Source organism: Scophthalmus maximus, chromosome 18 (genome assembly GCF_022379125.1).
Source record: "Scophthalmus maximus strain ysfricsl-2021 chromosome 18, ASM2237912v1, whole genome shotgun sequence".
Taxonomy (NCBI): Eukaryota; Metazoa; Chordata; class Actinopteri; order Pleuronectiformes; family Scophthalmidae; genus Scophthalmus; species Scophthalmus maximus.
The window spans coordinates 6,056,271-6,072,404 of record NC_061532.1 but is presented as its reverse complement, the minus strand read 5'-3'; the positions used below and the strand labels follow the sequence as shown (position 1 = coordinate 6,072,404).

Here is a 16,134-nt window from a genome sequence, read left to right as displayed (position 1 = left end):
TGTGGCGAAGGAGACAGGAAAGGGGGAGGAAAGTGAGAGGTATCAGGATGGAGGGGCATCGGCGTGGGTGGGGGGGTTTGCTGTGTAGTTTGAAAAATATCAAAGCAGAGGAAGTGCAGATGATCTAACAATGTATCGTAGAAGCATTCAAACGTTTAACCTTTCAACCATCATTTATTTTACTTAGACAGAAACAACCCAATTGAGCCTTAAAAATACATTTCATAGATCATTATCTTTATAAAATGTCATGTCTCCATTCAAATTCCAAAACAATGAATGTAGAATGTGATCATTTTCAAAAATCAGTGCCCATTTTGGAGTTGCAAAGTCCATATTTAAAACTCAAACATTTTGCAATACAGGATTTTGTGGTTAATTTTTCAGCCAATTAACATCTATTAAAATACATTGTTGCATTCATGGCGTGTAATTGTGTCATTCATGTAAAGTTTCACGGACTGCACCTTTTCTGAAATAGTATAGTGACGTGCCAACCGAAAATGGGGACTTTTTGCCATAGAATATGAGGAACTATTATAAGATAACCTCTGTTGGCATCGCGGACCCGAGATAACACCCCTGCCTGTCGCTGATCGTGAAACCACTGATAGCCGTGTACGTCATCCTCTGAATGTGTAAGTTACTCATAAAGAGGAAGCAGACATCCTCTATTCAGCTGTATTAGCTACCTGGGGACAGAGGGGAAAATCCCTGTATGACAAGAGCACTTTTTGTTCTTTTTCAGGAACAAGGAAATGGGAATTGAGCGTATACAATGGGATCCGCGGTTGTTCCACATACTGGAGCAAAAACAAAAATGCTCATGTTCCATGTAAAAGCTGGCATTATTTTCACATGGCTTGTTATATGATGAACACAGATAAAACCTTTGGCGTCATGAGGTTTAATCTGATGGTTTCACATCTGTTTTCACTTTGACACAGTGATGTACAATTGCAATTCTAGCTTTGCAGTGCAGGTCAGGCAGAAACGGTGTCGGTGTCTAAAGCAGACAAAATGCAAGTGATATAATATCCATGTATCAGTAAAATGCTAAATCTTAGAACACCCAGGGCTGACATGAAACAAATGAATTAATATACAGTATTGACCAAATGTCACTTTGTACATGTAGTCCTGTAAGCCTACATATTTTGTGCCCTTCTTTTCATTTTTATTTCATTTAATACACATGGCTACTACACGTTAATGACAGTATTTTATCATTTATCCACATTACACTCGAGCATCTGTAAAAAAAAGAAAAACTTTACTTATTGCAAGTAAGGGTTGTAATGCTACACTGAAAACTCTATTACAAGTGAATGTCCTGCATTTAATGAAGTAGGCAAATATAACAAATGTAAAATGCACATAGATATTACAGGTAAGTACTGATTGTGCAGAGCCAATTGTCCCCAATTGTGCAATATTGTGCAATATTGGATTATTACTGATGTGTAAATAGCATTATGCTAATAACGGGAAAGGTTATTAGCATGTACTGGCTTCAGCCAGTACATAATATTTTATGAGGTCATTGATTTTTAATATAAGACTTCAATATGCTCAAATAGCAAGTGGTGTATAAAGTAAGTTATATTTCCTTCTGTAGTGTAGTGGGAGTATAAAGCAGCATACAAATGAAACACTTCAGTGAGTGCAGGTACCTTCAAATTGTACCCGAGTGTAGTACTTACTTTGGTACCTGACCACTTCTGGAGACGCAGCACGGCAGGTGTAGTATTTATATCACCATGGAGACGAGGCAGGCCTCTGACACCGGAAGAAGTTCCGCTCGCTCCAGTTCAACTTCCGGGTGGGAAACGTTCTGCATGAAGTGAAAATCTGCTCGCAAATTCACTTGGACGAACTCCTCGGCCAATCCTAACCTTGATACAAAAAAGGAGAGAGAAATGTCTCGAGGCTCGAGTGCAGGGTTCGACCGACACATCACCATCTTCTCCCCCGAAGGGAGACTCTACCAAGTCGGTCAGTACGCGGCTTGTGTTCAGACAAAAAGCCGGTTCGATAAAGGGGCTCGCTGGTTTGCTAGCTAGCTAACTGCTCTGTCATGGTTCGCTTAGCGTCGCTTCTAGCCGGTAGATGACGCCCCGCCGAAGACGAGGACGCGTCACGTCGATCCCCACAGGTGCTGTCAAAGGCGTGCGAATTCCTATTTCTGCGGCTGCTTCTCTCGTCGAGACGTCAAGCGGAACGGAACCAAAACAAGCTAGCCGGCTAGTCGGCTAGTTAGCGCGGCTAGCATTGCAGCTAGCATTGCAGCCGAGCGAGCTGATTCATTGCTCGAAGGGTCAACTTGCCACTTCAGGCAAATGTCGCCTGAGTGAAGAGAGGAAACGATCTATATTGTAATGGCATCTTGTCGCATCGGCGCCAGTTTTTATGTGTTGTTCAGTCCTGCAAGCAGGTGGCGTTTGGAAAATAGAGACCACATAACGTTGGTTCTGTATGTTTGCAGGTCGCTTTTGTAGATCATCCAACTGATCCAGTCTCTTCTCAAAGTTTACTTGATGTCACCTGAGCAACAACAGTTAGGAGACAGACCCCGAAGTGGCTCCATGAGCAATAAACAGTAAAGATGGGAATATTGCCAGGTATTTAGCTGTACACTAGACAGGTAACCCCTCTGCTGGATGCAACATCACCTGGTCAACCAGATCATGTTACATGATCTTGCGATGTTGGCTTGTGGTTCCAGGTTTCCTGCTGAGGGAGAGCACTGTTTGTTTTTATGCATCTACTGTCCAAAATCCCAGCGTGCCTGGCTTGTTAACTAGCATTCCTCAATGTTCACACACTGCTGTTGTCAGATGAACACGTGCATCTGCTTTGTTTTTGTTTCAGAATATGCTTTCAAGGCCATAAACCAAGGTGGACTCACGTCGGTAGCGGTCAGGGGGAAGGACTGTGCGATTGTCGTAACACAGAAAAAAGTACCGGTGAGTTGTCCGCGGCGGGTCGTCGTCTTCTTCTTCACGCCTCTGGGAGGGTGATAACGTTGGGAAGTTGCACGTCACTCGCATCCTCCCGCACTCACGACACGAGGTTCTTTCTCCTTGTACGCTGCGACATCCAGAATGACAGTGAAATGAATTATGCTCCTTATATATACATATACATATATGAACATTTTATCCTGTGTATATTTATTGCCACTTAGTATGGGTCAGTCATTCGTGAGTGAGTGACTGAACATATATCTATATTCAATAAATTACATTTCTCCTCAGTTACTCTCTATTGGAGACTTTGAGACTTTGTCATGAATAAAGACACTGTTTATGTAGCTTCAGTGTGTAGCTAGTGTGAAAAATGTACGAAAACTGTTCACTGAGCCCAAATTATGTTTTGATGTGTGAAATTTCTGCTTAAATTAAGGTGAACATTTGTAAAATCCCAATCTTTTCTCAGTGAAAAAGAGATTTTTTTGTTGAGAAAGAATTTTAAGTTTAAACCTCCAAGTGTAAGAATTGGTAAAATAAATTCCTTAGAATGATATATTTTGTTATGTTTCCATTTACTTACAGCAGGATATTCAGTGCATGTAATATTCTCAGCTCTTCTGATATCTGGAATTGTACCGGATCTTATTGTCAATCAGTTTAAGGGGTCGAGGAAATCATTTGGAATCATGACATCATTGAAATCAAACAATAAGACCACTATCATGTGTTCACTCCACTTGTCTCCTTTGACACAGGACAAGCTCCTGGATTCCGCCACAGTGACCCACCTTTTCAGAATAACAGATAACATTGGATGTGTAATGTCTGGGATGACGGGTAAGAAAAAAATACAGATGTTTGTCTATGGTGGTGGGAACCATGACATTAATGTAAGGGATCGTTCATTATTTTTAATGTTAAAAGCAATCCAGTGATTGAATTCAATGTCAAAATTTGAGAGTCAGATTTAAAAACAATACAATAATCAGGGTTCAAATTTGACTTAAATTCCATTTTTTTATCAAAGACATTGTAGGATGTTACATGTATTTATTGGGTTGTGCTGTACACTGAGCGGCTGCTTTGCATTTTGTTCCCACTCTCCTCTTTCTTTTCTATTATTGAAGCATTTTTTAAGCGTTCTCTAAGAGTTGCCTATTGGGTGTCAACTGTTGAGAAGACAGTAACATTTCAGTGAACAGGAACAATCCACTACTTTGTTTTTTTAAATCTCAGGTATTTTGGAATTTAGAATGGTTCAAATTGAAAGTTGAACGCAGTCATCGTTTGACATTACTTTACCATGAGAACTGACTTTGTACGGCAATCATTCAAACATTGCATTACAGATTTAAAGCGCCACTATTACGGTGTGACAGTTTAATGGATGCTTTAAAACAAACTGGCTGCTCTTCCTCTCTCCCTCCTCGACATGCGCCGACCTCACCTTCAGCTGACAGCCGGTCCCAAGTGCAGCGAGCCCGCTATGAGGCGGCCAACTGGCAGTACAAGTACGGTTACGAGATTCCAGTGGACATGCTGTGCAAGAGACTTGCAGACATTTCACAAGTCTACACACAGAACGCTGAAATGCGACCACTGGGCTGCTGTATGTATAGTGCTTGTTTTGATTTATTACTACATTTTGTAGTATATTACTATATATTTGGTATTTAGTATAAATCCATGTGTCCTGGAACAGACGGACCTGGTCATCTTTCTTTAATGACATGTAAATGACAAAATGTCGATGCCAAGGATCACTCCCACTGTCCTCCCGGACGCCTGTGAACCCGCAGGTATGATCGTGATCGGCATGGACGAGGAGTACGGCCCCCAGGTGTACAAGTGCGACCCGGCGGGCTACTACTGCGGCTTCAAGGCCACCGCCGCCGGAGTCAAGCAGACGGAAGCCACCAGCTTCCTGGAGAAGAAAGTGAAAAAGAAACTGGATTGGACCTTTGAACAAACTATCGAGGTATGTGAAGTCACGTTTTTCTGACAGAGCACTGGTCGACCAAGGTGGAACATGAATGTGAAAGTCACCTTAAAGGTGGTTTCCAGCTGTGTGGCTCCTAGTTAATTATTATTATACAGTATAATACATTTATCATAAACCTTATTTTGACCTAACTATCTTGTTTTTCTTCCTCTCTTCTTCCTCTTTAGACGGCAATATCTTGTCTGTCAACTGTTCTCTGCATTGACTTCAAGCCCTCTGAGCTCGAGGTGGGCGTCATCACAACGCAGGACCCCAAGTTCAGGTAAATAATCGGGCAAAGCATGATAATTATACAGCTATCCGTATCGATGGGATTGCTTGTGTAAAATGAAAATGGCAGCAAACAAAATAAATTCTCTGCTACGTTTTTTTAAAACTGAAAGTTTTTTATTTTTGCATAAAATAACAAATCCAAGGGACTTTCCACAAACGTATGGTCCCTGGTTGTAACATGTCACCTAGCACTTTTGCTTCAAAAATAAATTAATATTTTTCTCTTCATCCTTGAATCAATGTATCAATGAATTGTCTAATCTCAAGTAAAAGTTAAAACAAATTTGATTTTGCCAATGAAAATATTTGTTTACTGTAATTGATCTGGCTTTTTCTTCCTCCAGGATTCTGACGGAGTCAGAAGTGGACGTCCACCTGATGGCCTTGGCAGAGCGGGACTGAGCGAGCAGAGACATGTCACCTGTTGGATTCATTTAGAGCATGATGGGATACGCAGTTCCCAGACAGAGACCGGTGTTATCTTTGTTTGCTGTACATTTACCCCGCTGTTTCATTCAACAATAAAAAAAAGTTTTTGGAGTAAAATAACAAGCATCGTTGCAGAATTTTTTTGTCGCACACACACACACACACACACACACACTCACTCACTCACTCACACACACACTCACACACACACACACTCACACACACACACACACACTCACACCCCTCAACTCCCTGACCGTGTAAGCTAATTCATTTGTTTCATCAGCTGTGTTTTCGTCTGCAGGTTGAATATAGCAGCAGGAGGAAATGGAACATGAGCGGGTGCAGCGCTCTCCCTCTGAGCTTCCTGTTGTGGCTCTCTATGCACTAAACGTCACATGACATACTGAGGTGCTGCGGAGTGGTTACTCTACGACACGGTGAATGATGTTGGTTAGACTTGTCCTCATTCTCTCAGCACTAAGGCATTTTCTTAGCCACCTGTAGCATGTCAGAAATAGATTACTTCGGCTCACCGGATATACTTCAGAACGGCTTTGACAATGGGCTTGTGTGTGAGTGTGTGTGTGTGTGTGTGTGTCTCAGGAGGGGGACTTTGAGAGGACTTTGTCATAACCATGTGATCAGAAATGATGGTAGCATGTCATCAGCCAGTCATAGTCTGTTGCTTTTGGATCATTTCCCATCAGTCAAGTCACATCAGCTCTCGTGTGTCCGTAAACGTCTCAGCATCAGAAACAAAGGTCCAGCTAAATATGTTTCATGATCTTGTCCCAAATGTAGTCAGAATATTTTAGGACTTTTAACCCGAGTTAATGTTTGCCTCTCCTGTGCAATTTCCACTCTCCTTAAGAACGAACGACCTGCTCATTGTCCCTTGGAAATCCCCCTGAGGTCCTGTAGGGTTAAAAGTTTACACCCCTGAGGACAATTAGAGCTTATTAAACCTTATCACTCCGAGGCATTTTCTGATTAGGTGTTGGCCCCAACTTTACTTCAGGTCAAACCCAATTAGTTTAGGTAATTCCCGACTGATGTATTTCCTACTAAGCAACGTTTCATTTTGACAGAAGCAACACTTAACACTCTGTGGCACACTTCCCCTACTTTGTACAAGACATTTCCCCCCTTCCAAAATTTTCTTGGAATTTCTACCCAGTGCCAGTTCCCAGCTGCTATTCGGCAGCAGTTCCAGGGCGGGGCGGAATGTTTAAGTACATTATGCTCCTCTTGTTCTGCCCAGGGACTTTCGGCGCAGTGACTCAGAGACCTGGTGACCTCGCCCCAACAAGGAAATCCCAGACTGTTCCGAGCGGGCCGAGTGTGATCATTTTTTGTCTGTGCAACCTTCGCAAGTCTGGCTGATGACTCTCTTCCTCGTCACTCTGTAAGTGAGGAATTTTTCTTATTTTTAAAAAGTGGAAGGAAATTGAACTCGTGCCGAGTGGAGGAAACATCAGTCCAAGCGCTTTATATTCATAGACTTTTTTTATTCTGAGCAGTTTTTTTTGTTTTGTTTATAGTGCTTAAATTCACAAAATGTATAGTATGTACAGGTACAAAAATAATATCTCTGCATTTACAATATATTACATGTCAGGTGTATATACACACATCAATATATATATATTTTTTACAGTATAGAAAAAGACCACAAGGAGATTGTGGTCCTGCTGGTTTTTTGGTTCTTGACACAGGAGTTCTGTGACCCGGACTGGCTTTGACCAGACTGGAAACCATCTTCATTCACGTTTGTGATCCCGGGGCCAGCACCTGTGGACATGGACCTGGATGGGGCACAGGTACCAACTCGTCCCTCATTGGGGGCCGCGGGCAACCCAGTAGCAGCTTCACTGTCATCGATACCATCGGCAGAGGGATGGTTCCGTTTACTTTCCGAACTTTATGTCGTCGTACAACTGTAGGGAAGAGAATTTTGAAAGAATGTTAGGAACCCATACTGTAAAAGGCCGGATTATATGTAACCGTAGCTCATGAAACAGCCTCATAATTGTGCCATTCTGAATCGGATACTGACCTCATCCTCCGACAGGTCCAGATCCTCCATATCGCTCTCGTCCGATTCGCTCTCGGGCAGCTCCCTCAGCTCCTGCGCCGTCTGCTCGTACAGCTGGTGCCTGATCTCGTCGCTCTGGCGCCCATAGGTGAGGTGGTACGCCGTGAAGCCGCCGTAGTTCAAGCAGTTGACGTTGGCGCCGAGCGCGAGGAGGCACCGGACCAGTGTGGGGTTCTGGAGATCCACAGCCAGGTGAAGGGCCGTGCGTCCACTGCATTGTTCCTGCAGGAAACGATGTGGAGAAAAATTATGTTAGCTTGCTGCTTTTTCATCTAGATGTTATTTTGCACCCCAAAAACAATTATGCGGGTTGCTTTCATTTAAAGTTAGTGACACCCACCTGTGCGTTGATGTCTGCACCCAGCTGGACAAGGTTTTCAACCAATGAAATGAAGCCGTTAATAGATGCCAAGTGGAGACAGTTGTGTCCTGGGGGGGAGAAAAAATAGAGCAAAGTTCAGTCAAACAATCAAATTCAAAAAGCAGGCACTGACAAATTGAACCAAAACACAATGTGTGTGTGTGTGTGTGTGTGTGTGTGTGAAAGAATTGCTTTAATTTTTATTTTTAAATTTATTTTCAAAACGCACCACTGTAGTTGGGGAAGGACACGATGGAGGTGAGGTGGCGCTGGCAGTTCTGGGTGAGGACACTGAAGCAGGTGAGCGAGCCCTTCTTGCAGGCGATGTGGAGCGGCGTGTTCCCGCTGTTGTCAGCCAACCGCGGGTCACAGCCGGCCTTCAGGAGTCTCTCCACCAACTGGGGCTGCTCTGTGATCACTGCTAGATGGAGGGCAGTCTGGGGAGAGGACAATTTTCATTATTATCACATCGCTTTTGAATCCCACTGTGTGCGTGCGTGTGCGCTGGGGTTGGTAAAAGGATCTTCGCTCAGGGGGGAGATCGATCACATTTGCGTTTGATCGTTGGTTGTTACCTGTCTCTGGTGGTTCTGCAGGTTGAGGAAGGGGTGATTGTGAGACAGCTTGATCATCTGGAGGGCATGTTCAGTGGCTTCGTGAATGACGGCCAAGTGGAGAGGCCTGTGGGGAAGGGGAGAGAGGGGGAGGGGCTGGTTAGTGAAAATAGTGCTTTTCCACAAAAAGAAAAAAGAAAAAGAAAAACAGGCACAGAGGAAGTGGTTCCAGGCAAATGAGAAAGAACAAAGGCCGAGCAGTGGAGCGTTTCGCAAGAGTGGAGTTTTGTCGGGTTATTTCCACCAGTTGTGGCTTGACACATCTGATGCTTTATCAGTTACTGGCAGCGGGCCAGGGACTTTCCTGAACGCGCAACGCGGACACAAGCGCCGCCCAGACTGCGCTCTCAGCCAAAGTACACACACTGACTGCACGCGCACGCGCACACGCGCGCACACACTTTAAAAGGCCACTTATTTTGTCGTGCAACTTTTTGCACATTTCGTGCGTAAAAACCTTGCAGCTTTTCGAACCTTTTCAAATGCATTTGCGTTGAAAGGTTTAGAAGCTGCGCACTAGTGGCCCAAACTTCCATTTAATGCGCGCACCATTTATTTATTTTTTTTGCAAATGCGCAATTGCACTAGTACTGATCCACGAAAGGGCCCACTTACGTGTCACCGTCCTCCGTCACCGCGCTCCTCCACGGCTCGTACTCCTCCGTGTGCTCGTGCGCGTCCACGCTCATGTCCTCGAACTCGCTCGCCAGCTCGTCGTCCTTCATGGAGTCCAGGCCGCTGTCGAAGCGGTCCTCCTGGCACGGCAGCGCCTTGGCCTGCTTGGGCCCCGCGGTGTCCGAGTCGTAATCCATTGCGCTGTGGCTCGGCACTCTGCGGACGTCAATTGTCGACTGTGCTGGTGGGCGCGGGCAGCTCCGTCTCTCTCCGAGCGGGTCAGGGGCAGAGTGGTGCCGCTGAGGGAGGCGCGCAGGGTTTTGTGCGCTGGCTGGGCGGAGCCCTGGCGGGGATTTCCACTTGACTTGTCTCCGACAAAATAAAAAAAAAAAAACAACAAAAAAATCCCCCCCCCCATCAGGGAGACTCAGAACGAGAACTTGTAGTTTCCTACTCGACACCTATTCTTTCACCTGTGATGTAGGTTAGGGGACAGCGCGCATTCTCTCGGTGGATGAGACACTGTGCGTATGAATGAGAGAGAGAGGCCCCAGGCCGGCTCTTGAAGAATTCCCTTCTGCACTGGGGGAAAATAGCGTTCTTTTTTTTTCTTTTTTTTTATTCGGTGGCTAACCAAAGTGGCACTGCGTATTTTCCATTTGATCCCTTTCACCTAATTGGCCAAATTGAAATGAGTTTTAACATTTTTTTGTTTTTAAATCAGGGTTTCCAAAATTAGGTCCAATACATAATTTATAGTGAACATGAACTATGGCTCACACCTACACCATTGACCGCATTGTGTTATCACGTAACTGCTATGAACTTTGTGCAAAGGTCATTCATATTTTTTCTTTATCTCAACATTAGTCTCCTACACATGTAAATACCGCAAAAATATAACGACAAAAACAATGTGTCCAACATGTTTTGCTTGTTCCTTCACTGAAGGACAATTTGCAAATCAAACATTTGTTTAAGCTATTGAGTATGGTTGTAGTTCCACTTAGGATGTGCACTCTCTGTCACAGTCAAATACTTTTACAGTCTCAAAAGAGCTGAAAAGTATCGTAGGCAGGAATACAGAAATTTGTGCCTTAATGTCCCAAAAGCAAAAAGAAAAGAAAAGTACAATAGTGAAAGCAGCACCAGTGGTGTAAAAAATCAACACTTTTTGTATATTCATGGAACAGACGGAAGCAGGTATAGCAGGATTTCCAAAACTTGTTTGTTTTGTGTTCATGGTTACGCTAAAAAGTGAAGGGGCGCATGCCCACCCAGAGCAGAGGAAGAGGGGAAGATTCTAAAGTTTCCTCATGGAGACTCCCCGATGAAAGCAGCACTGCATGTTCCACAAGAGGATGTTCTGGACTTACCCGTTCAGCAATGCACATGCTTGGACACACCTCTGTGGGTAAAGTCCTGCATAAGTCAGATTTGATCCAGGGAAACACTGTGTTAGGTCATGCAGGAAAACACATTACTGTAACTCTATTAAGTAATGTGATGTGCATTACTACATGCACATCACACTGTTATGAGTTTTGTTAGGAATTTTGAATATAACCCCTTTATTTTCTTTTTCACACCATTGTGAGCTTTTTTTTTTCTTTTTCTTTTTTGCATTTGTTCCACCGAATGCTTTAAAGTCTTTTAAAGGAAATTCCTTTGTCTTTCACGACAAGATCTGGTGAAAGTGCGTGACAGAGCTACCTGGCATGGGCTGCCCTGACATTTAAGATAAATTTCCCAGGATCAGGTCTGTTTACACTGTGACAGGGAGGCTTGGTGAAAACATAGCAACAGTATCCAAGAGCAGTGAATCTATCACACCTCTGCGGGGCGATACTCAATTGAAATTGCGCGAGGCATACCAGACACTCGCGCACATCTACACGCCCAGCAGGTCTCTGATGTCACTATGTATCAGCCCCACTGTATGGCCCCTCTCAGGCAAACACCCCACGCACAACAACGCTGCCTCGAATTCCACGCATACTTCACGTATCATAAGGAGACATCTGGGGACAAGCTTCTCGCAGCCCTGTGTTTTCTGTGCTGCGGCCAAGATCGCGTGCTTGTGTCTATCTTTCAGTCAGATCTTCGACCTATTTGGGAAATGCTGGGACTTCCACTTTACATCCTTGAGCATTTTTTTGTTTGTTCTGCAAAGCGGTGCGAGTGCACTTGTCTGCACTTGCCGCGTGTTTACTTGTGGTTGCTATGGACAACCAACCACTGATGGAGCACTGACGCCAGTTCAGTGTCATGTGCTGTACATTGCCCTCTGCCTGCGTGTTGGTAAATCCTCACTTATCTAAGTGCCTGAGGGTGCATCACACCTTGATGGTCATGAAACTCTTGCGCTTTCTCAATTTACCTACACCAACCTCACCTTGCATTCTGAGCTAAAGTAATGCCTCTTCATACCAATACAACAGCCCTACAATGCAATATACTGTTATTACTCTTAAGCAGCACCATGCACTGCAGCCTGATCTGAAAGTTGAATGAAGTTTCAACAAATTCATTGAATTTGATTCATTCCAGGGCTGTTGGATTTCTTTTTTTGGAAGGGGTACCTCATTAGCTGACTATTAATGCATGTATCTCCAAGAAAAAAGGAATTAGAAAGTATTACTCAATATTGTTAAATATGAATTGATTCATAATCAGCCTAATTTAAAAGCAGGTTATGTAATGCTTTTTTTTTTAAGAAATAGCCCACTGTTAGCACATAAAATAATTTCCCATACGTTCATTCTAGCAATCTTTTTATAGTATATGGACCAAACATTTCATGAAGAGTTATGGATACTTGAATTTTGTGCTTAGTGTTTTTTTGTTTTTTTGCATCTAGCAAGAGATATAATACTGTTGATGAAGTCGCGGGGGAGCAAGTCAAATAAATTACTAATACTGAAATTACATCATGGCTAATTTGAGAAACTGAAAGACATGTGTAATTTCTGGAAAGCATCTACTGTTTGCACCTGAAGGAACACTTTGACATTTTGGCAAATGTGCGGATTCACTTTCACGCTGAGAGGTGAGACGGCCGACAGCGCTGTCGTGCCTGTACGCTAGAGCACGGGAGCAGTTAGCTTAGCTCAGAATAGTCGAGGGGAAACTGTTGCTCAGCACCCTTTATGGCTTTTTAATTTGTCACTTGTGTAAACTGCACGTAGACTAACGGATACTGCAGAGAATCAACATGTTAATAGGTGAGCCATTCAGTACATTCATTAACAGACAGAGCCAGGTTAGCTGTGTCCACCAGCTCCCTGTCTTTGCGATATGTAAGGCCAATAGTGAGCTAGTAACCATGTGACACTTGTTCCATAACATAAGTGTCCAGACACACCTCATCTGTATTTTTTGCGTCTGCAAAGTTATTCAAAGTAATATGTGTTATTGATGAAGCTTTAGAGTTATAGGTGGCATTTGTTTTCACTTTGCAGGGAGCCCGGCTGGTCGTTTTCCACAGGCCTCCAATAATTAGCAATCAGACATGATAGCCATGATGTCATTATTCAACACTTGGCGGGAAATCAAATGCATTTCTCAGAATTTTCTCCAAATGACACATATGTTGATAACATTGTGAGATAGATTCAAATTTAATATAAGATAATGAAGATTTTCATAATCTATGGGCAGAAGGTCACTGTCTGACGTGGAATAGGATACAATCTAATGTTGAATCTGTCGTGAATGTCAGTCGGTTATTACATCAATGATCTGCACCTAGCTCAGCCGTCTAAGATTAGCTTTTCAGCTTCCCAGATGTGTGCACGTCACCCATGACAACTTCCTTCCAGTTTCAGGACGAAGCCATCGCTCCATTATTACAGTAATCACTCAGTTGGACATTTGGCCTGCCAGGCAACCTCAACTCATCCGTTTCTTGTGTGGGCTCAGTGACACAGCAGTCCTACACCCAGAGTTTACACAAACTGCACCCACTTCATGTTTTCACAATGTGTGGCTCGGTGTAAAAAAAAAAAAAATTTTGTATGACAACGTCACACATGGATTTTTTCCACGGCTCGTGAAATAATTGGGTAGGCACGCTCGCTGTTCAACAGTATGAGTCAGGCAGTTTCTTCGTCAGGGAGACCTCACCACAACCATGCTTTATGAATTGAATACATTAAAGGCCAATGTGGTTATTATCTCATGTGATCAAAGTGTACAATGATATAAATTTTCTAGAGGCATAAATGAAGATAATCCAAGGGTATCCATCATTCAGTGAGTTCCAAAAAGAGAAAGTAATCTTGTGTGTTGCCCTGAACAAATTTTCAAATAAAACGGGTTCCCATACCTTTAAAAGTTGACCAACATTTGAATGGCTTGGGGGGGGGGAAATAGAGGGTTTCAACATCTTTCTAGTGCTGTTGTGACTTTATTGATTGAAACTTTCAAACGGAAGTGAAAAAACTCTGAGATCCTCCCCTTTGTTGACTCGGTTTCATGCTGAATGTGCGAATGCATATTTTTTCGGGGAAATGTGGGCGTTTTTTCGGAGAAGGGGTAATACCTTTATTTCCTTGCCCAGGCATTCCCACGGTGACACGCACGCACACACACACATGCGCACAGACACACACACTCACACGCGCGCGCACACAAACACGCACACAAACACACACAAAGACATTAATACATCCAATATGATGTCCTACTGCCCTCCTTTCACAGGGTCATTATCAGGTGCAGAATTGGTGGTTAAGTCTTGGCGGCATGGGAACACACTAAAGGCGTTTCACAAGATAGGCCTCCTCTGTGATGTCTGGCCGTGCAGATATTTTTGGTTTAATTTGCTCAACGTTGTTGAGATATTGTTGAGGTTTAGTTGACATTTAGATGAGTAGATGAATACCTCTCTTGTCTTGGAGCCAACAACTTGATACCGTGGGGGAAATACCTAACCCAATTTTGTCCAAAGGAACAAAAAAAAGCAAAAGGTTGGGTTTTTAATGTCATCCCCATGAGGTAATCAGAACAGAACTAGCCATGAATACATTCTAGCATGTAACTCTTCGTAAAGCCAAAACGTTAACTTTTTTAATTAAACGTATTACATGTTTATTAGTAAGCTTTGGGGTGCAGGTTGGTGAAATAGTTTTGGAATGAGCCAGACTTGCCGTCCCCTGGCTGTTTCTACTTTTTAGATCTACTGGCATTAGCTAACTCTCAGCAAGAGAGCGAATAAGAGTATTTCTCAAAAACTCTTTCCTTTAAGGTTACCTTTAAGTACTAAGGACATCGCTTTAAAGATGATTATGTATTAATGGGACTTAAAGGCTGGAAGCTCTCAGGCTGTGCATACCTGCCTGTGAAATCAAGGGCTCTGTGATGCAAAAGTGAAAAGGGTTTAAACACAATCATTAAAATTTCAATATCTTAGAGGGGTAAGCAGAATGCTAATGTTGGGGATTTACAAATGCTTTGCTTGGCTGCAATTCAAATACTTGCTGCTACAAGATGTGAGAGGGATTTTTGCGCGAGGCATCAATAGGGGGATCAGATAATGTTCAAAGGAGGAGAGCTGAAAGCGTCAGAGACCCACTTTATCCGGGGTTTTTTTTGATTGTCCATTTTCAATCATACTGGACAAGCCTTCACCTATAGGTCTACCTGTTGTTTCAGAGTTGAATAATCGGACCATTGGGGTATAGCGAAGGATATATCAACCTACTTCTTAGAACTTTCAAACAAATTCACAGAAACATGAGACTGAAACCTGAAATCAGACGAAAGATGGTTGGACACACAGCCTTCGTAAGCGAGTATGGTTTGAGGTCTTAGATTTACAACGATTACATATCGCGGCGCTGACTGTCATGTGAGTGCACATGCAGTTGAAAACAGGGCAAACAATATTGAACCGAGTATTGTTTCCAGAGTGCAGAGACACTTTTTTATCATAAGTAATAAAAATGTGGTTCTCCGTTTTTATTTCTTCTCATTCTCGAGTCTCTCCTACATTCCTCCGTGCGCAATTTGCTGATTATCCGCTGTAGTCAGCCATGTCCACTCTGGACAGTGTGGGACAATGACAGAAAGTCCAGTATTATAAAATAAAACCACAAAGACGACTCAGATGTTCTGCTTTAGCACTACGTACTGCACCCTTAACACAATTTAGACCAGCAAAGTTTCCTGACACACTAGCAGTGTGAATGTGAGTGACTACGCACCATGGAAATAGTGAGGCTTACAAGACGTTTAATATTCGCATATGCAGTTTTTTTGATGTTTTTTGAGGCCCTTTTTTCCCCCTTTCAGCTTATGTATCACAAATAAAACTTGTTTTTTCTGTTGAAGTTCACGTCAAGGTTTTTTTTGTGACAAATACGTAACTCAAACAGTGCAATATATCATCTATAGAATTTTTGTTAGCCAGGATTTTTTATTCATATTTTATTGTTTCATCAATGTTCCTGTTTGAGGTCTTCCATTTATTGATACAACTCATTTTTAAATCATGCTCTTTTGGTTATTCTTAATCCACTATATTTAGTAGATCATTATCATGAACTCTGCCTGATTCTAGGATAGGTTATTCTCTTTTTGGAATTATTTAAACTTTTAGCAACAGGGAGCTATTGTTTATCCTCCCAGCAAAGTTCTTTAACGCTCCCCTGTGGTCAAAACATGAATTGCAGATCCTGGTCAGTGGCATAAACCCAAACATGCACACTGTCAACCGCAAAAGAATTTTGTTGTGATGTTGTGCTATAAAGTGTTGTTTTTTTTCAAAG

At 42.9% G+C, this 16,134-nt stretch overlaps 2 protein-coding genes across 4 annotated transcripts; one reads left to right on the top strand and one right to left on the bottom strand.

The window, feature by feature from the left end:
• Nucleotides 1-1,801: 1,801 nt before the first annotated feature.
• On the top strand, nucleotides 1,802-5,796 carry LOC118290360 (proteasome subunit alpha type-6). 3 transcript variants are annotated; one of them, XM_035617971.2, is made up of 8 exons: nucleotides 1,862-1,995; nucleotides 2,486-2,621; nucleotides 2,872-2,966; nucleotides 3,728-3,809; nucleotides 4,426-4,581; nucleotides 4,772-4,950; nucleotides 5,142-5,236; nucleotides 5,592-5,796. In XM_035617971.2, exons 2-8 carry the CDS (start codon nucleotides 2,606-2,608, stop codon nucleotides 5,647-5,649), a joined length of 681 nt encoding a protein of 226 aa, XP_035473864.1. In that variant the 5' UTR covers nucleotides 1,862-1,995; nucleotides 2,486-2,605; the 3' UTR covers nucleotides 5,650-5,796. The 3 variants fall into 3 exon arrangements, with proteins under 3 accessions (XP_035473862.1, XP_035473864.1, XP_035473863.1); XM_035617969.2 differs by lacking the exon at nucleotides 2,486-2,621 and having other exon boundaries at nucleotides 1,802-1,995; XM_035617970.2 differs by lacking the exons at nucleotides 1,862-1,995; nucleotides 2,486-2,621 and adding an exon at nucleotides 2,095-2,155.
• A 1,370-nt stretch (nucleotides 5,797-7,166) lies between these two features.
• LOC118290361 (NF-kappa-B inhibitor alpha) lies at nucleotides 7,167-10,758 on the bottom strand. The gene is made up of 7 exons (XM_035617972.2): nucleotides 10,741-10,758; nucleotides 9,365-9,825; nucleotides 8,711-8,816; nucleotides 8,365-8,572; nucleotides 8,115-8,203; nucleotides 7,736-7,996; nucleotides 7,167-7,616 (listed from the first exon to the last, which is right to left on the bottom strand). The coding sequence occupies exons 1-7, from the start codon at nucleotides 10,756-10,758 to the stop codon at nucleotides 7,587-7,589; spliced, it is 1,173 nt and encodes a 390-aa protein (XP_035473865.2). The 3' UTR covers nucleotides 7,167-7,586.
• Nucleotides 10,759-16,134: the final 5,376 nt, after the last annotated feature.

Excerpts from the sequence above, each read along its gene's own strand:
- LOC118290360 (XM_035617969.2), top strand. The coding sequence starts at position 1,920 with ATGTCTCGAGGCTCGAGTGCAGGGTTCGACCGACACATCACCATCTTC. Across the intron at positions 2,967-3,727 it reads TAACACAGAAAAAAGTACCG|GACAAGCTCCTGGATTCCGC; the intron begins GTGAGTTGTCCG and ends CCTTTGACACAG. Across the intron at positions 3,810-4,425 it reads TGTAATGTCTGGGATGACGG|CTGACAGCCGGTCCCAAGTG; the intron begins GTAAGAAAAAAA and ends CCTCACCTTCAG.
- LOC118290361 (XM_035617972.2), bottom strand. Across the intron at positions 8,204-8,364 it reads GTCCTTCCCCAACTACAGTG|GACACAACTGTCTCCACTTG; the intron begins GTGCGTTTTGAA and ends TCTCCCCCCCAG. Across the intron at positions 7,617-7,735 it reads TGGACCTGTCGGAGGATGAG|TTGTACGACGACATAAAGTT; the intron begins GTCAGTATCCGA and ends TCTTCCCTACAG.